This window comes from Marmota marmota, unplaced genomic scaffold (genome assembly GCF_001458135.2).
Source record: "Marmota marmota marmota unplaced genomic scaffold, marMar, whole genome shotgun sequence".
Classification (NCBI taxonomy): domain Eukaryota; kingdom Metazoa; phylum Chordata; class Mammalia; order Rodentia; family Sciuridae; genus Marmota; species Marmota marmota.
Window position 1 is genome coordinate 6,027,963 of NW_025999998.1, and position 20,537 is coordinate 6,048,499.

At 33.9% G+C, this 20,537-nt stretch overlaps 1 protein-coding gene across 8 annotated transcripts in view; it reads right to left on the reverse strand.

Moving 5' to 3' along the window:
- Window positions 1-20,537, reverse strand: part of Jak2 (Janus kinase 2) — a 129,614-nt gene that overhangs the window by 3,084 nt on the left and 105,993 nt on the right. For 7 of the 8 annotated variants that reach the window (XM_048806817.1, XM_048806815.1, XM_048806816.1 and 4 more), the window contains 4 exons: window positions 12,126-12,315; window positions 7,464-7,588; window positions 7,129-7,301; window positions 917-1,034 (listed from right to left, as the gene is read on the reverse strand). In XM_048806817.1, coding sequence (XP_048662774.1) covers window positions 917-1,034; window positions 7,129-7,301; window positions 7,464-7,588; window positions 12,126-12,315 — 606 coding nt within the window. Of the gene's footprint in view, window positions 1-916; window positions 1,035-3,699; window positions 3,714-6,590; window positions 6,595-7,128; window positions 7,302-7,417; window positions 7,589-12,125; window positions 12,316-20,537 lie in introns of those variants that run through there. The other variant, XM_048806820.1, reaches the window with a different exon arrangement.

The following is a 20,537-nucleotide window of genomic DNA, read 5'->3' on the forward strand; positions in this document are numbered from 1 at the left end:
TTTGTCCTCTAAAGGGTCCTAGGTTAGAAATTCGGTCCCCAGTGTGGAAGCATTAAGATGGTGGAATCTTTAAAAAGTGGGTCATGGAGGTCATAGCCCTCTGAATGGGATTAACCCTAGAAAGGGATTAAGGCTGGTTTTACAGAGTGTTACTTCTCCTGAAAGCAAGTCATTTTATAAAAAGAGCAAGACTGTCCCCTCCTGGCTCTCTGGCTTCAAGTCCTGCCATATGATCCTTCAGCAGGCAGCTAGTTCCCTTTCTTCTAACCTGTCATATTGTGACACAGCCAAGGACTCTCTCACTAGAGGCTGAACATATGGGGCATCTTGATATTGAATGGGACTTTTGTCCTCCAAAATTATGAGCTAAATAAACTAACTTCTTTTCTTTTCTCCTTTCTTTCTTCTTTTCTCTTTCTCTCTTTTTCTTTCTTTTTTTCTTTTTTATTTTGATACTACAGAATTAAAGTCCCAGGTACTTTAACACTAAACTACATTCCAGTATTTATGTTTTTAAATTTTGAGACAGGGTCTCACTAATTTTCTTAGGGCCTTGCTAAATTGCTGACATTGGCCTAGAAATTGCAATCTTCTTGCCTCAGTTTCCCAAGGTGCTGGGATTATAGGATTGTACCAGTGTGCCCAGCAAAACCTTTTTCTTTAAAAAGTACTCAGGTATTTTGCTACAGTAACAGAAAATGGACTAAGAAAGAGATTATACTAAAAAGTATTCTAAAACATCCTTTGACAAATTTTAAGTTAATTTAATGAATAAATTTAGGGTTAATTTGTTGACAGCACCTTACAAGTTAGCAATTAAAGGCTCTAAAATGAGCCCTAGGCTTATTTTTATTCTTTAGGTAATACCTTTCTCATGTTAGGGGGAAAAGAAAAATACATTAAAAAGCAAACTGACCGCTGGCGGACTTTTACTCTTTTCAATGTATGTGAAAAGTTCATACAAAACCACTCCAAAGCTCCAAACATCCGAGGCCACAGAAAACTTGCTCTCCGTTAGAGATTCTGGAGCATACCTATACATGGAAAACATTTAAAAAGACAGTTATTTATGTGTCAATTCTAGATTTTGCCAACAAAACATTACTTGTTTGTTTGTTTTAAATTTTATAGAAAAGTGTTAACATAGCAGGCCTGAGACTGACATCTTGGAAGGACCTCCTTGCAATGTTGATCCTCGACTGGCACCGGGGAACTTAAGATTTCAGGAAGGTTTCTACAATTCCCTAAACGATGAGCACCTTACTTATGTCTAAAGTATTTATGCAAAAAATGTGGTTTATGTTCACATCTGCTTTTCTTATGGGACTCTGGAATTTTGGTATGTGCCAGGCATAGAGTGCTATGTAACCATTCCTAATAAAAAAATCTTGCATTCTAACGAGCTTCTCTGATAGACAATATCTCACATGTGTTGTGGTCATTTATTGGTGGAAGAATTAAGTTATGTTCTATATAACTTTACTGGGACAGAAGATGGAAATTTGTGCCGGCTTTCCTCCAAGCTTCGTGCCACACACCTTTTCCCCCTTTGTTGATTTTGCTGTGTTATTCTTCCTGTAATGAATCATACTGTGAACAGGACTATATGCTGAGTACTGTGAGTGTTCCCATCAAACTGTAAAGCCTGAGAGTGGTCTTGAGAATCTCTGACATACACAGATAAGGAAAATCTAAAGAAATTTATTTCTGTCTCTATGATCAGCTCCAAGGTCAAATGCAAAATACCTTCTAAAAACTGAAAAATAAGTGTTTATGCAAAATTTGGGGTGAGAGGGGAAAAGAAATATAAATTTAAGAATAAAAGAATGATATAAAGTTTCCATCAAAAAGAAAAAGTGTTTCTGTACCTTTTCAAATGTTGTGACACTGGTATTAAATTTGAGTGCATTTAAAAGATTACTATAGTTATTATTTAAATGTCGATATTTACCATAGTCAAGAAAATAATTATTCATAACTATCTAAAATTTACAGAGAAAAATTTAGCTATTCATTTAAAAATATCCTAGAGAAGGCTGGGAAATATAGCTCAGTTGGTAGAGTGTTTGCCTCACATGTACAAGGCCCTGGTGTTCAATCCCTAGCACCACACACACACACACACACACACACACACAAAATAAATAAATAAATAAATAAATATATATATATATATATATATATATATATATATATATATATATATCTAGTTTTAAGATTTCTTTTAATAAGTATATACACACAAAACGTTTAAAAACCAATTATTTAGATTTCTGAAAAAATCTACCTATGTAGCTGCTTCTCTGCTCTTTGCCTCTTCTTAATGTATGTCCACTCTATAGCATCAGTCTTTTGGTCTCAGGATCCCCCATATGCTCTTAAAAATTATTGAGATTCCCCCCCCAAAATTTTTGTTAATGTGGATTGTATCTACTGATATTTGCTAATATTAAATATTGATATTAAGTATTAAAACTAAGAAAATACAAAACTATTAATTCATTTAGAGTAAAAAAGAAACCCATTACATCTTAAATAAATATGTGAGAAAAATATGATTTTTAAGCATTTTTTCAAATCTCTTTAATGTTTGGGAAATAGAAACATGTCCTGTAGCCTCTGGAAAATTCTACTACATATTCATGAAAAAAATTAGAGTGAAAAATTCCAATTAAATCTTCATATTATTATGACTTGGAGTTCTACAGCACAAGTAGAGCTTTATACCTAAAATATGAATTTCACCATGTTGTTCATCTGTATAAATTTCACACCTTACACACTTGTCTACTATGTAAAGTCTGAACTCTACATGATATATGAGGCTTCTCTTAGGTCATTTATGCTGCTCTAACACAATACCTGACACTATAATTTATAAAAAACAGAAATTTATTGGGAAGTCAAAGATCACAGTATAGACAGACCCAGTTGTTGCAATTGATACATCCTTCAGAGGAAAGAATCATCGTGTCCTTAGATGGAAGAAGACGGAAGTTCCACAAGAGGAACCAAATGCTGGGAAAAACCTCCTTCCTAAGAGCCTTAATCCCATTCCCAAAAGAGCCTCCTGTCTTAATCATCTCTTAAAGGCTTCCCTCTTAATACTATTCACATTGGCAACACCTAAATTTTGGAGAGCACACACAGGCCATACCAGTGCTCAATCTCTTTCTAGCCCCAATTACATCCTGTTTGTTCTGTTATTATGCCTGTCACTTGTAAGCCCTTGATTCTTTTGCTCTTATCAATTTCCTCATTGTCTATGTGGTAAATTCCTCCTAATCAATATTTGAAATATCATTTCTTAGTTGTCATCTTTTTTTACTCTTCTCTTTACTTAAACACTTAGCAGAATTATTTGTACCCTTGTGTTTTACCATTATCTTCATCGTTGCACTTCCATACTGCATGAGAGTGATTTGATTATATATTTGTGTTATGGTTTGGATGTGAGGTGTCCCCCAAAAGCTCATGAGTGAGACAAAGCAAGAAGCTTCAGAGGAGAAATGATTGGGTATAAGAGTCTTAACTCAATCAGTGATTTAATCCCCTGATAGGGATTAACTGAGTGGTAACTGATGTGGTGGAGTGTGGCTGGAGGTGGCGGGAATTGGGGTATATCTTTGGGTATATATTTGTATCTGGCCAGTGGACTCACTCTCTGCTTCCAGATCACAATGATGTGAGCTGCTTCCCTCCGTCACACTCTTCTGCCATGATGTTATACATCACCTTGAGCTCCAAGAAATGGAGCCGGCCTTCTACAGACTAAGACCTCTGAAACTGTGAGCTCTCAAACTTTTCCTTCTTTAAAATTCTTCTGGTCAGACCTTTTAGTCACAACAGTGAAATAGCTGACTAAAACAATTTGATTTTTCCTAAATTATGAGCTCTTAAAGGGAAAGAATTATAGATAGTAGGCCTGTCAGCTGAATGAGCCTGCCATAACAAACTTTTCCTTTTACTCAACCTTACTAGTAAAGGCCAGTTCTTTTCTGATGCTGATCCTATCTTCTCAAATTCCTTGCATGGTTAATTAATGTTTATTACACTGGATTCATTAAGTTTATACAAAGTTTATCCAAATCATTGAATTTTCACATAATTAATTGCCAATTAATTCCATTTAACTTCTTAATCTCCCACCCTAGAAAATGAAAAATGAAGAAAAAAAAGAATGAAGTAAAAAATAAATTAAATTCTGGTATCACTTGGACATGACCAAAAGAAATGATCATGTAGATGAGTCTTCTAGTTTCGTACATACTCTAAAAATAATTAAATGAAGGTATTGCTAACAATTATCATGAGGATACTCCTTAAAAATTGTTTTTAAAATTATGAAACAATTTAAATATATATAAATTAGGACATTAAACTACCATGTACCTCTCACTCAGCTAAACTCATCGTCTCTTATTTCATATATTACTCTCCATCTTCCCTGCTACGGAATTTATAAGAAGTGAATTCCAATATGACAATATTTCAATTTCAAGATACATTTCCACATCTCTAAAAGATAAGAATTCTTCTTTAAAAATATTCATAATACCATTATAAATTACACTTCTGTGGAAATAATCAATTTGTTCTAAATCATTGGTATCTTTTTACCTGACTTTTCCAGAATAACAATTTGTAATAGATGGTATCAACTGTAAAATTTACAGTTACAAAAAAAAATGAACATAAGTAGCACATATGGATGATCTATGAACTTAGCAGTAACAAACCAAACCATTACTATCTTTCTACTTATAAACACTATTGTTTGCATTAGCACTTCTAATTTTTTTTTATTTCTTACATACATGAGAATAGTGGAATGCATTACAATCATAATTATCCATTCACAACACAATTTTTCGTAACTCTGTATATAAAGTATGTTCATGCCAAATTATGCCATTATACATGAGCTCTCTTATTATTATTATTTTTGCATTACAATTCTTAATACACCTTTATACCACAATTTATCATATCTCTGATTGTATATAAGGTATGTTGACACCAAATTCACATCTTCATACATGTATTTTGTATAATGACGAGGGTCTCCTTCCACCAAACATGCTATTCCCCTTTTCCTTCCCTTTCCCTCCCACCCGTATTCCCTATCTAGAGATAATCTTCCACTCTTGATTTCCCTTCCAATCGCATTTTGAATCATCCCCCTTTTATCAGAGAAGACATTCGACATTTGGTTTTTTTTTGGGGGGGGGGGCCGTCGGGGGGATTGGCTAACTTCACTTAGCATAATCTTCTCTAATGCCATCCATTTCCCTGCAAATGCCATGATCTTATTCTTCTAATTTTTAAGTCACATATAAAAAGACTAAATAAAACATACTTATCTAAAATAAATAAAACCCCTCCTTTAACATTAATATCTGACTCAAATGACACTATCTTAATAGTATTATTTTAACAGATAAATAAAACAGAATTAAAGTCTACTTTTGGAATGTATACAAAACCAAAACAAATGATTTCAAAGTTATCCCTAGAAAAATGAAACATACCATAAAAGAATGAAGGCATAAAGTAAAAACGTTTCATCAAAGCATCTATCAACAGAACATTTTTTAATGTGTATATAGCACATTAAAAAATGAGGGTTTAATGTTCCTCAAAATAATTCACAATTTTCAGACCAATAATTATCTTCAGCTTCAAACTGTTATAATCTATAAAAATAATCAGTTAATGCCAGACTGTACACTACCATAGTTAGGAAAGCTTAAGAGCTCAAACTCTAGAATCAGACTATCTGGTTTAAATCCTAGTTCTACTCTGTACCAGTCACATACTAGTGGGCAAACTATTTAACTTATCTACACTTCAGTTTTTTCATGATTAAAATGGAGATGCAGGCTGGGCACAATGGCACATGCCTGTAATCCCAGCGGTTCAGGAGGCTGAAACAGGAGAATTGAGAGTTCAAATCCAGCCTCAGCAACAGGGAGGCTCTCAGTGAGACTCTGTCTCTAATAATATACAAAATAGGGCTGGGGATGTGGATCAGTGGTCAAGTACCCTCGAGTTCAATCCCCAATACAAAAAAAAAGGAGATGCAGGTAGAGGAACCCTTATCTAAAATTCTTGGGAACAGAAGTGTTTCAGATTTCAGAATTTTTCAGATTTTGGAATGCTTATATAAAGTATACCAGTTAAGCATCCTTATTCTAAAAATACGTAATTTAAAGTGCTCCAAAATTTGAAACTTTTCAAGTGTCATGTGAGGGCTAAAAGATTTTGGATTTCAGAATTTTGTAGTAGGATTCATTTTTATTTTTTTCTTTTGGCAGTGCTGGGGTGTCACTAGCCATCTATGGGCTATGTGTGGACAGTTGTGCAACACAGCCTAATTGAATAGGGAAATCTGATGTCTGGGAACTTCCAGCAGACATTTCCTCTGGTTGACTGCCCAGATACATTGTGAGCCTTATTCAAGCTCTGCCAGGTCCCACACAGCACCTGAGATGGGGTGACCTGCTACAGTCACACATCCCCTCTGAGATGGATGTGACTTATTAAGATGTCAATCAACCTGCTGACTACAAGATATCATGAAGCCAGACTCCCCTCTTGAAACCTTCCCCCTGCCTTTTATATACCCCCTTAAATAAACGACAGGAGCCATTTTCTATTTGTCTAGCTCCAGCTCATGTGTGGACTGCATCTATCAGGGCTCCATCTTTAAAACTGTCTTTTCTGACTCTATCTTTTGTTCTTTACTAATTATTCTAGACTTTAATTTCTCAGGAGGCTTATCCCTCCAAGCAGGCAAGAATTCCCTGGTGAGATGCAAGACACCCCATCTTATGCATGCTGGATGAGTGTTCTATCGTTGTGCTACACCCTCAATCCTTTTTCAGAGCATTTTGGAATTTCAAATTTGGGATACTCAGTATGAATTCTCCAAGGGCTGTTATGAAGATTAAGTAAGATGATCCATGAAATGCATTTAACCCAATGTAACACATATGATAAATGATTGCTACTATAATAAGCAATATGAAACATTATTATATATTATATAATAATAATAGTAACAAGAATGTTTGAAGTTTGTGCTTTAAAATTTTATTTTATAATACTGAAATAGACTGTACTCACCAGAATATGGGACTTTCACCAGGTTCTTTCACTTTATAGTATTCTTTGTCTTGTGGCAAGACTTTAGTTAATCCAAAATCTCCAATTTTAACTCTGTTCTCATTCTCCACTAATATATTTCTTGTTGCTAGATCTCTATGGATATACCTTTTTGTACCAAGATACTCCATGCCCTATGAATAAAATAACATTTTGCTTTCAGCTGATTGCATAGACCTAATTTAAATGACTTCATCCTTATAAATTCCCTTTGTTAGCTAATAAAAAGTCTAGAAGATTTCTTAATTACTTCAATATGCTCTTCATCTACAAAAAATAACAAGGATATTAGGTACCTTGCATATCTGAGATGTGTACTGCAGAAGTTTCTTGTGATCTATCCGTTCTTTATGTTTTTGGAGGTAGTCTCGTAAACTTCCATATGGTAAATATTCCATAATTAATCTTAGATTACGCCGTCCTTTTAATGTACAAACAGAACATAATATTTTACGTTGCTTTATTTTACTTACTACTAGAAAAAATATATAAATAACTTAAATAAATGTAAAATTATGTCTATGATGATAACACTTCATTATAACAAAGGTAATGTAGTAGTTAAGAGTTACTTAGTTAAAAACTACACAGGGTTTTTTTTAAAAACCCAAGTTTTGGGAACAATAATTAAAAATATGTTTTAGTCTTCTATGTTTATGTTTTAGTCTTCTTCTAAAATAAGTTGATAAGGCCTCTCAGAGTCACCACTTGCTGAGTGTGCATGCGGAGGACCGAGCTAGCTCGCAATAAACACCTCTTTGCTGCTTGCATCGATCTTGGGTCTCTGGTGGTCTTTAGGGGTCCCGAATTTGAGCATAACATATGGTGGCTCGTCCGGGATCCCCCTAATAAGCCTACCCAGACACCCCGATCAAGAGGTGATAAAAACCCAGCCGGTAAGTAAACGCATTGCCGATGTGTAAGAAAATGTACTCTGGTTGCGTGCAGGTCCTGGTTTTGTGTTGTGTGGTCGGCAAAAAGTCCAGGTGGACGCACCGAAGGGCAGCCGAGGGGTTTTGTGGGAGACGTCCCCAGCCCCTTTCTGAGTTCTGAGTGGATTGCCTGTAGTAAAGTATTTTGTGAAGTATTTTGTAGCTGATGGATCCGCAGTCCGCCTGAGCCTTTAGTTTCTGTGTAGCAATCCATGATGCGCTGCAAATTCTGTGGCTGTGCTGCGAATTTTGTGTTATGTGTGTTTGTTTCTATTGTCCTGTCTGTCTGCACCCCAACACCCTGGCAAGAGAACTAATCTCCCAATATGGGGTCGTGAGACCCAATCTGAAGGGGATGCTCCCTCAATCTGTTTGTCTGAAGGGAAGGCCCCAGTTGGCTTGGGGCCAGCACCCACTTTCGTTTTCTTGACAATCTGAAAAGGGAATCTATGTCTTTGTGTGTCTTTTGTCTGTGTCTGTGTTAAGTGTGATGGCATTGTTTTACTTTGGACAGATGCAGAGTCCCAAGTTCCAATCTGCCTTAGATGTGTGGAGGTAACTTTAGCTAAATTTTAGCCTAAGAATGTCCCTAGTATGCTTCTCCTGTAAGGGACCAAAAGTCAATAGAACAGCTTTTCTGTTCTCACCTTTTACACCCCTTTTAGCTGTGTTTTAAAGAACTTTGATAAACTTTATTCCCCTTTGTTAAGCGAGATTAGGGAAGCAGTGTTTTCTTTTCTTCCCTTAGTTCGCTTGAGTGCACCCACTGCAGAGGGAAATGCCTGCTGGGGATCTAAGAACTTTGATACCTCGCTTTTTCTTTTTCACAAGACCCTGTCCTCATTATTAAATTGGCATTAATTGGCTTCAAGAGCAGGAACTGAATTTTCAGTCACAAATTTTGGCACCCCAGAGGGGACTTTAGAGGAGTCCCCACTCTCCCTTCTTGGGGAAGCCTAGCACTGGAGACAACTGCAAGCAGAGGATTAACTTTTTTGGGAGCTGACTACTGAAAAGTTAGGAGATATGGAGAGTGCCTGGTGCCTGGGGTTGGACCAAATCAGAGGAACTAATCCTGTAAGTAAAAGGACTGAGGGACTCCCAGCAGCTGCCAAAGTGATTTTGCTTTGGGGATCTCCCTCTTCCTTACCTGCACTTTAAGGATTACTCCACCTCTGTCTACTTAAAAAAGGGACAATGAATGCAGTAATGTGTTGATATTATAGATTGTTTCTTGGGGATGATCTTGGCTAAATGTGTATCTAAAAGATGATTTTTTTATTGTAACAATCAGGTATCTGAATGGGTTTCTAAAGCATTGCACAATCTTGCAGTTAAAAGTTGGGTTTAAGTAATTGTTTAGTTTGTGATTTCAGATAGTTCATGCTAGAAAACTTAAATACTTAAGAAGGAAAATTAAAGAACTCTACTTCCAAGTTGGCAAGTAACTCCCAATCATTTAGTTTTATTTTTTCATCAATTTTTGAACTGGGTAGCCTGAAAAGATTTCACTAGGTGTACCAGTACATTAACTTGGGCAAGGATAATAAATTATGATATGATATCTGTTCCCCTCAGTGTGTAAGATTCAGGAAAAGAAAGTGTTGGATTGGGACGTTGGTCTGGCTTATTGAAATGACATTGAATAGCAACAATCTTGGAAATTTTCAAAGCTTAATTTTGGATATACATGGTAGTGTGTGGTTCTCTTTTGAAATTTTTTTCAAGTGATTTAATGTAACTTAATACTACTTTAGGAACTTCAGAACAAAGGAAGTAGCTTAATGATCCTGAAGGAACTTCTTCTGATGGTGGCTTTTATATTATCAAGAAAGATCCTATTTTCAGTTTTGTGTGAGCAAGTTTTTCTAGTGTAGAAAGATGTAAAGGTATGAAATTTTGAGAAATGCATCTTAAACTTGTATCTTAATTTTCAACATCCCAACCTGAAAATTGTGACTTATGGTTAAAATTCCTTAGGCATGAGGCTTCTCCTCAGAATTCCAGTTTTTCTTGCTCCTTCCAGACCTCAGGCAGGATTTAAATTGAAATGCAAATAGAAGAAGCCTGGAGCTCAGTAGGAGACAGATCTGAGGCCCAAGGAAAAAAAGGGTAAAAGTGCCTTTTTACCTGAACTCAAACTAGACCAAACCAAAAAGTAAATTGTATGGTATTTACTGTTAGGTCGGTGGCAGCAACTTGGTGGCAGCGACTTGGTGGAGACTTAGTGGCAACTTAGAACAAAGCAGCCCGCGCTGCTTTGAACATCAATCAGATGCCGGCAGAAACACCTGTCAATCAGCCAGATCTCCTGACTAACGCCTGTCCAATCCTGGAGTTCAGCCAACTCCCCTGACCAACTGCAAGGAGGCAAGGGACACTAGAGACACCTTTTCCTGTCCCAAGCCCTTCCCTTCCTGCTGTAAGCCCCATAAAAGTCCAGTCCGGTCAAGCTTCCACTCGGTTTCTCCTCAGACCCTTCCCCTGTCCCCTCTGTGGGTCTGATCGAGTTCCGCCCGGGAGTGATATCGCAATAAAGCCTGTTCAGTAGCCCTTTTAAATCTGCCAACTTTGGTTGCTGCCTGCCCAGCCTGATCTGACATCTACTAATTACTGGCCAGTCATCTTTTTTAGGACTCTTGCTTTTTCTTAGATTCTGTATTTTTTTTTTTTTGAGCTCATGATTTTGATCCTACAGACTTAAGTTAATGTTTTTCTGATAAGTTCTATTTTCGATCAACTGTGGACTTTTTTTAAACATTGCGATGGAGATTTCAAATGAAAACAAAAAAGCTACAAGGCCTTACTATTACTATTACTATTGTGTTATGTGTTACACTTGTGTTATGTGTTGTATGTCTGTATGTGCTTATGTCCATATGTAATGACCATGATATAAAGATTGGCAGATATATGAGGAGCGCTTATAAAAAAAATAAAAAAATGGATCCAAATATCTTTGATTCACGTGATTCAAATGGTTCAATTTAAATTGGGTAAACAAATAAAAGTAAAGATGTCTTTAAATTTTTATAGGTGTTTAAAAAAAAGGACACTAATAAAATGTTGGTGTCTATGAAATAATCTGCTTAAATTCAAAAATTTATAAGTATTGTTTCAAAATGTGAACAGAAAAGAAGATTAACAGATGAAAAAAATTAAAAGCGTCTAGGTATGGATTTAATAGAGGAAAAATGTGTTTCTGGATAAGAGAGTCTCTATGATTAAGTAAATAAGAGGGTTTAAGTAAGTGATAAAAAAGGTCTATATAAATTGGTTATATGTGTAAGTTTTTTTTTTTTTAGCAAGTAATCTTAAAAGAAATTAAAAAATATATAACTATGGTTAAACAACAACTGTTATTTTTCAATATTGTACTATGTTATTTCTTTAAAAGCTAAATTTGGTTAATATAAAAACATCAATGTAATTGTGGTGCTATTAATGTGTTCATATCTTCCAGGTATACAAGTGTGTAAGAAAAAAGAGCATTATATCAAGCTGGTGTTCTAAAATTGTATGGTAATTTTAGGCTTAAAAAACATGTTGGAGATTTATTTATATCATTTGTGTTCTATAATTGGACTTGTTATCAATAAGATATGTAAAGTTCTATGTTACTTTTTACACTGAGATACAATTTAAATGTATTTTTAAATTAATGAGAGCCTAAAAAATAAAATAAAATAAAATAAGTTGATAAGACAACTTTAATTTTCCTCATTTGTATTGAACAAAATCATGTAATTTAATAATCTTTTGATAGAAAATATAAGGAAAGATTTTTTTAAAAAAAGAAATTCTTGTTAAATTTAAGCAAGTGGTGAGGAGAATGATTAATCAAGCCAAAGACTTTCTGTAGTTATAGCCCATGACTACCATGCACCATCTCTATAGTATGTATCTGTCTATGGGCATTGTCATTGTCATATGCTAAGTCCAGATCTTAAAACATTAAGTGTTTTGATTACCTAGGATGTCAAAAACAAATCTTCAGTTTAAAATAGGTTTCAATGTTCAACATACCAGCACTGTAGCATACTCCTTTGTACTTTACAATGTTGTCATGCTGAAGAGATTTCAGGATTTCAATTTCCCTTTCAAAGTCTCTGAGATGCTCCTCAGTACTGTGTTGGAGTTTTTTTACAGCCACCACTTCCCCAGTGTTGTCCTGTAGAGGATCATACCGGCACATCTCCACACTCCCAAAATTACCCTAAACAACACACTCCATTAAAATAGAAATCTCAAATTTTTCAGACAAATTACTAATGAATTCTAATTATACAGGAAATCCTAGTAGCTGGAATTAGTAGACATATCTCTAAGCTAACATTAGGCAGATTGCAGAGCAAGAAAAGGAAATATTATCTCAACAAGTGGGTAGTAAACCTATATATTTAATTTTTTCAAAAGAAATTACATAGGCTAAAATGCAAACTATTTCAAAAAGACATTTTAAAAAAGGATAAACATTAATTACTAATTAATTAATAATTTTAAGCCAAAGGACACGCCAGAGAGTTATTATATTTCTGTAACTAACTTTCAGAAAGAATTTCTTCAGAATGTATCTGTGATATCATCTAAGTGATCTGGATGAAATAAGGGTCTGTTACAAACTGAATGCCTACACTGTCTCAAAGTTTACCAGGAACCCTAATCCCCAATGTGACTGTATTTGGAGATAAGGCCTTGTGAGGAAGTAATGAAATTTAAATGAAGTCATTAGAGTGGGTCCTAATGTAAATAGGCTAGTGCCCTAAAAAGAGCTGGAAGAAACACTAGAACTTTCTATCCCATGGGAGGACACACTAAGCAGGTGCCTTTGAAAGCTAGAAAAAGACACTTCACCAGAAAACAAACTCTGCTGGAAGTTTTATCTTGGATTTTCTATCCTTCAGAATTGTGAGAAATAAACTGTTGTTTAAACTACCCAGTCCAGAGTATTCTGCTATAGCAACCCAAGCACTAAATACAGAATCTGATCTATTTAAGAAAATAAATTTTTAACTTATGGGGATGATGTTCCTACATTTTTTAAAAAGAGATTAGCCTTTAAGAAATTCATTCTCCTTTTACTTAGACTCAAGTTATTTATGTAGAATTGGTATGTCAACATATAAAATTAAAGTATATAATTTGTATATTAATCAAATTCATGTATTTTGAATATTACTGTATTCTTAAAGAATATAGTTAGTTCTTGAGCTACAAGACTATATGAGTGACTAAATTTTCAGTTATATACTTGATGTCAATTTTTTAAAAACCAAGACCAATGTAGGCTCAAAGTTAGATCTCTATTTTAGAGAAGGAGCCATGTGCTGCTGAGGAGAAAGTATATTCACTTGTTGATGGATGGAATATTCTATATATATGTCTGTTATGTCTAAATTATTTATTGTATTATTTAGTTCTATAGTTTCTTTATATAGGTTTTGTTTGGAAGATCTGTCTAGGAGTGAGAGAGGTGTGTTAAAGTTGCCCAGTATTATTGTGTTGTGGTCTATTTGATTCTTGAACTTGAGAAGGGTTTGTTAGATGTACACAGATGCTCCATTGGTTGGAACATAAATATTTATAATTGTTATGTCTTGCTGATATATACTTTCCTTAAGTAGACTGAAATGTCCTTCTTTGTACCTTCTGATTAACTTTGACTTGAAGTCCACTTTATCTGAAATGAGGATGGAAACCCCTGCATGTTTTCACAATCCATATGAGTGATATCTTTTTTCCCATCCTTTCCCAGTCTGTGGATGTCTTTGCTTATGAAGTGAGTCTCTTGGAGACAGCATATTGTTGAGTCTTGCTTTTTAATCCAATCTGCCAGTCTCTTTCTTTTGATTATTGAATTTAGGCCATTTACACTCAAGGTTATTATTGAGATATGATTTGTATTCCCAGTCATTTTGATTTATTTCTAGTTTTTAATTTGACTTAGTTTCTCCTTTGGCTGAATATTCCTTTAGTGTAGTTCCTCCCTTTGCTGGTTTTCATTTTTTTTCACTTCACCCTTATGGAATACTGTGTTGAGAATTTTCTGTAGTAGAGGCTTTTTAGTTGTAAATTCTTTTAATTTTTGTTTATTATGGAAGGTTTTAATTTCATCTTCAAATCTGAAACTTAACTTGCTGGATATAAAATTTTTGGATGGCATTCATTTTCTTTCAGAACTTGAAATATATTATTCCAGAACCTCCTATATCTGAGGGTCTGGGTTGAGGAATCAGTTGAGATCTGAATTGGTTTCCTCTTAAACATAATTTGATTTTTTTTTCTCTCACAGCCTTTAAGATTTTATACTTATTCTTTGGGTTACGTATTCTCATTATAATGTGTCTTGGTGTGGGTCTGTTATAATTTTATACATATAGACCATATTTTATGCCACAAAGCAACTCTTCGTAAATACAAAAAAAAAAAAAAGGAAATAATACCCTGCATTCTACCAGATTACAATGGGATGAAACTAGAAGTCAAAAATAAAATAAAAAATAGAAGCTACTCTAACAAATGGAAACTAAATAATACATTATTGAATAACAAACAAAAGGATAGTAGAAGAAATCATGGATGAAATTTTAAAAAATTCTTAGAGGTAAATGACAACACCAGAACAACATATCAAAATCTCTGGGACACTACGAAGGCAGTACTAAGAGGCAAGTTTACTGCATTGAGCTCATTCACTAAAAAAATAAAAAGTCAACAAATAAATGACCTAACATTACATCTCAAAGCCCTGGAAAAAGAAGAACAAATCAATACCAAAAGCAGTAGAAGATAAGAAATAATTATGATCAGAGATAAAATCAGTGAAATTGAAAAAAAGAAATAATTGGGGAAAAATGACAAAACAAAAAGTTGGCTCTTTGAAAAAATAAATAAAAAAGATAAACCCCTAGCAATACTAACAAAGAGAAAAAAGAGAGAAAACTCAAATTACTAAAATACAAGATGAAGAAGGAAATGTCACAACATACACATCTGAAATTCAGAAGATAATTAGAAACTATTTTGAAAAATTATACTCCAATAAAATAGAAAATATCAAAGACATCAACAAATTTTTAGAGACAAACTGAATGAGGAGGTCATACACAATTTAAGCAGATCAATTTCAAGTAATGAAACAGAAAACACCATCAAAAGCCTACCAACCAAAAAAAGCTCAGGATCAGACAAATTCTTAGTCAACTTCTACAAGACCTTCAAAGAATTAATACTAATACTCCTCGAAGTATTCCATGAAATAGAAAGGAAGAAAAACCTTCCAAACTCATTCTATGAGGCGAATACACCCTCATACCAAAACCAGAAAAAGATACATCAAGGAAAGATCAATATCCTTGATGAACATAGATGCGAAAATTCTCAATGAAATTCTGTCAAATCACATATAAAAACATATTAAAAAGATAGTGCACCATGATCAAGTGTGGTTCTCCCCAGTGATGCAGAGTTGGTTCAACATATGCAAGTCAATAAATGTTATACATCATACTAATAGACTTAAAAACAAAAATTATATGATCATCTCAACAGATGCAGAAGAAGTATTTGACAAAATACAGTATCCATTCAACTTCAAAACACTAGAAAAACTAGGGATAGTAGGAACATACCTCAACATTGTAAAAGCTATATATGCTAAACCCAAGGGCAGCATCATTTTAAATGGAGGAAAATTGAAAGCATTCCCTCTAAAAACTGGAAAAAGACAAAGATGTTCTCTTTCACCATTTCTATTCAACATCATGCTTGAAACTCTAGCCAGAGCAATTAGAAGAAAGAAATTAAAAGGATACAAATAGGTAAAGAAGAACTCAAACTATGACTATTTGCTGATGACATGATTCTATATCTAGAAGATCCAAAAAGTTCCACCTGGAAACTTTTTAAACTAATAAATGAATTCAGCAAAGTAGAAGAATATAAAATTAATATCCATAAATCAAACATATCCCTATATATCAACAATGAATCCACTGAAAGAGAAATAAGGAAAACTACCCCATTCACAATAGTCTAAAAAAATAAAATATCTGAGAATCAATCTAACAAAAGAGGTGAAAGACCTCTAAAGTGAAAACTACAGAACACTAAGGAAATAAATTGAAGAAAACCTTAGAAGATGAAAAAGACCTCCCATGATCCTGGATAGGCAAAATTAATATGGTCAAAATGACCATACTACCAAAAGCATTATACAGATTTAATGCAATTCTTATTAAAATCCAATGACATTCTTCATGGAAATAGAAAAAACAATCATAAAGTTCATTTGGGAAAATAACAGACCCAGGATAGCCAAAATAATCCTTAGCAAAAAAAAAAAAAGTGAAGCAGGAGGCATTACAATACCAGACCTTAAACTATACTACAGAGCTATAGTAACAAAACACGGTATGGTATTGGCAACAAAACAGACAAGTAGACCAATGGTACAGAATAGAAGACACAAAGAAAACCCCACATAAATACAGTTATCTCATACTAGACAAAGGTGCCAAAAACATTCACTGGAGTTTTCTCCAGCTTATTCAACAAATGGTGCTGGCAAAACTGGAAATCCATATGCAGTAAAATGAAATTAAACCTCTACCTCTCAGCCTGCACAAAAATCAACTCAAAGTGGATCAAAGACTTAGGCACTAGAACACAGTCCCTGCACCTAACAGAAGAAAAAGTAGGCTCAAATCTTCACCATGTTGACCTAGGATCTGACTTCCATAACAAGACCCCTAAAGCACAAGAAGTAAAACCAAGAATCAATAAATAGGATGAATTCAAACTAAAAAGCTTCTTCTCAGCAAAGGAAACAATCAATAATGTGAGGAGAGAGCCTACAGATTGGGAGAAAATCTTTACTACATGCACCTCAAATAAAGCACTAATCTCTAGGATATATAAAGAACTCAGAAAACCTAACACCAAAAAAAAAAAAAAAAAACCAAATAACCTAATCAATAAATGGACTAAGGAACTGAACAGATACTTCACAGAAGAAGAAATTCAATCAATCAACAAATATATTTAAAAAGTTTCAACATTTCTAGCAATCAGAGAAACATAAATCAAAAATAAACTGAGATTTCATGTCTCTCCGGTCAGAATGGCAATTATCAGGAATACAGGCAACAATAAATGTTGGCGAGGATGTGGTGAAAAAGGTACACTCATACATTACTGGTGGGAATGAAAATTGTTGCAACCACTATGGAAAGCAGTATGGAGATTCCTCAGAAAACTCAGAATGAAAGCACCATTTGATCCAGCTATCCCACTACTTGTTTTATACCCAAACTACTTAGAATCAACGATACTACAATAACGCAGCCATCTCAATGCTTATGGCAGCTCAATGCACAATAGCTAGATTATGGAACCAACCTAGGTGTCCCTCAATAGAAGAATGGATAAAGAAAATGTGGTACATATAATGGAATATTACTAAGCTTTAAAGAAGAGTGAAAGTATGGTATTTGCCAGTAAATGCTCGGAGTTGGAAAATATCATGCTAAGCAAAATAAGGTAATCCCACAAAACCAAAGGCGGAATGTTTTCTCTAATATGTGGATGCTAATTCACAATAAGGGGATACTTTAGGGAAGAATAGAGTTACCTTAGATTAAGTAGAGGGGAGTGAAGGGAGGGGAAGGGAAGGAATATGGGGATAGGAGAAATAGTAGAATGAAACAGACATTATTACCTTATGTAATACATACACACACACATACACACACACACACTCACACATGACTGCATGACCAATCTGATTCTACTCAGATTCTACTCAGATATATACTCAGAAAAATGATAAATTATATTCCATCTATGTATGATATATCAAAGTGCACAAATACATATCACTGTCATGTATAACAAATTAAAACAAATTTTATTTTTTTTTAAAGTTAGATCTCTAGTTACATAGTTTGAAAGGCCATAGAGAAGTGGTTAAAACCTGATACTCTCCAGTCAGGCAGACTGGAGCTAGAATCTTGGTGTACTATATATTCCCTTTGTGACCTCAGACAACTCACTTACCTCTGTGAATATGTTTTTTCCTTTTTAAAAATGGAAGATAATAAAATATCTACTTCATATTACCATTGCCAGAAATTATTCCAAAGGGTGCTTATAAAAAGCAAGAGTGGGAAATAAGAATTTTATATCCTTTCCCCTTACTTAACAATGTTAAAAATTTTATTTTCCAATAACATTATATATTCCTTGAAAATACATATTTTCTTGATTTTTAATTATTGTATACTGTTAGGTAAATATACTAATTTTTAAAATTATAAACAATGTACACTAAGATAAGATTTTAAAGCACATTCATGTCATTGCAATGATACACTTATTCATAAATATCTGTGTACAACTTTACAGAGGATACTTAAGAATTAGCTGTTCAAAAGATAGGGGTATTTCAAAGGCCCTTCATATCTACTGCATCAGAAACTCTCTAGAAAAGTTTACTAAATTCTGTTATGATGAAAAGTGGGAAAGTGTTTATCCTATCTTTGCTAACACTGGCCACTATATTTTTTTCTATTGTTTGTCAATTTGAGTGACAAAAATCAATCTTGCTGTTTTAATTTGGAACACCTCCATTTTCTTTTAGAAGAATAAGGGGAAGCCAAATGCTGAGGGCAAAGACAATAAGTAGAATAGAAAACCAGAAGGGAATGGATGGAACCAAAGAAGAAACCATGTAAGGGAGAATAAAATAACCATCACTAAAAGAATCTTAAGTACCTAGTCTGGAAATTAGTTCTAAATGGAGATAAACATTTATAACTATTTTTTTTCTTATAGCATTTGAGAGAGAGAAGCATAAATAAGAAAAAAATCAGAACTGTATTTTCACTATACTAGGAAATAACCGGGAAAGTGAATCTGATAGTCAAGGGGAAGAGGGTGATATAACTGCAGATATATGTGAAAGTAATTTCAGTAGTCCACCCAGAAATCTACTCAACAAGGAAAGGAGTCAGTTAAATCTAGAAGGTGGCTAACAGGCTTTAAAAGGAGGACAGTGTCAGCTGGGCTTGATAGTACATGCTGTAATCCCAGTGACTTAAGAGACTGAGGCAAAAGGCAAAAGCCTCAGCAATTTAGCAACATCTTGTCTCAAAATTTTAAAAAATGAAAAGGGCCTACGGTTTAGCTCAGTTTTAGAGCACCATGGTTTCAATCCATACCATTAAAAAAAAAAAAGAGGAAAGTGAGTGTCAAAGATATTAGCAATACCCATGCTATTTTTTTAGTGTAAATTGAGAAGAGTCAAAAGATACAAAGTAGAAGCATCTGTTGGTAATTAGACGAGGAGACTTCAGGTTCTGAAATTCCATCAGCAAGGTTATTATAGGGGATTACAGAGTTCAAAGTACTCTCATCTAATACAGACACAGGGTAGGAAAGTTGAGAAGTTTTAAAAAGGCATTGGTTGGGCATTCATGCAGGAAGTAAAGTGAAGAAAATAATGAACACCCAAAGTACTCAAGGATTGTGAAACAAAATGTTAGCCAGTGATGGTAAGAAGGAAGAATAACAATCATATTCAGAAAAGATTAAGAGTTTTGATGATAGTTTCAAAGTGGTAGCAGTAAGGTATACAGATCTCTAAATTCTAGATCTATACCACAGAGGGATAGACAATAAAAAGGATTTTTAAAAAGCTAGGTTTAAATTAAGGCAAGAAGGTAAAGGATGTAAAGAACATATGTTAGGCATTAGTTCATTAGAATTCATGTGGCAGAAGAAAGGCTTCAAAATAGTTTCTTAGCTCTTTTTACAAGAGTATTATATAAAAAATACTTTCCTTGGTTTATTTATAGTATGCTTAAATGAATTTAAACTCAAATAGTTATGTAAAATTTTTAAATGTTTTTAGAAGAATTAAAATTATAACAACAAGGAATGCTATAAATTATGGCATAATACTTTAAAAATTAGGTTTCAAAGAGTATTAATAAAAATTTTGATAATATAATAAATGAAAAATAGCAAGACAGAGAACTATATACATATAATGATTCTATTTGAAAGGAACTATTATGTGGGTACACAGAGATGAACAAAGAGAAGGCATTTTTATTTTCCAATTTCTCCAATAATAAGTACACATCATTTTCATAACTAGAAAAAATATTTTTAACAAAGAAAACAAACTTTATAATTCTGTCTGTTGATTCTTCCTGTTTGTTATTTAAATCAGTGATGTTTTGATGTATTCTTTTTATGTCTATTTCTTAAGTACCAGTATGCATTGCTGAATTCGAACCATATACGTGGACTGTTTTACCTCAGTATCTGACTAACTTGTGTGCTTATGTGTTAGGGCTAAAGGAGCTTTCTTTTATAAATTAAAGACAAAAGAAGCAAAGAAAAACAAGATCAAATAAAAAACAAAAGAGTATA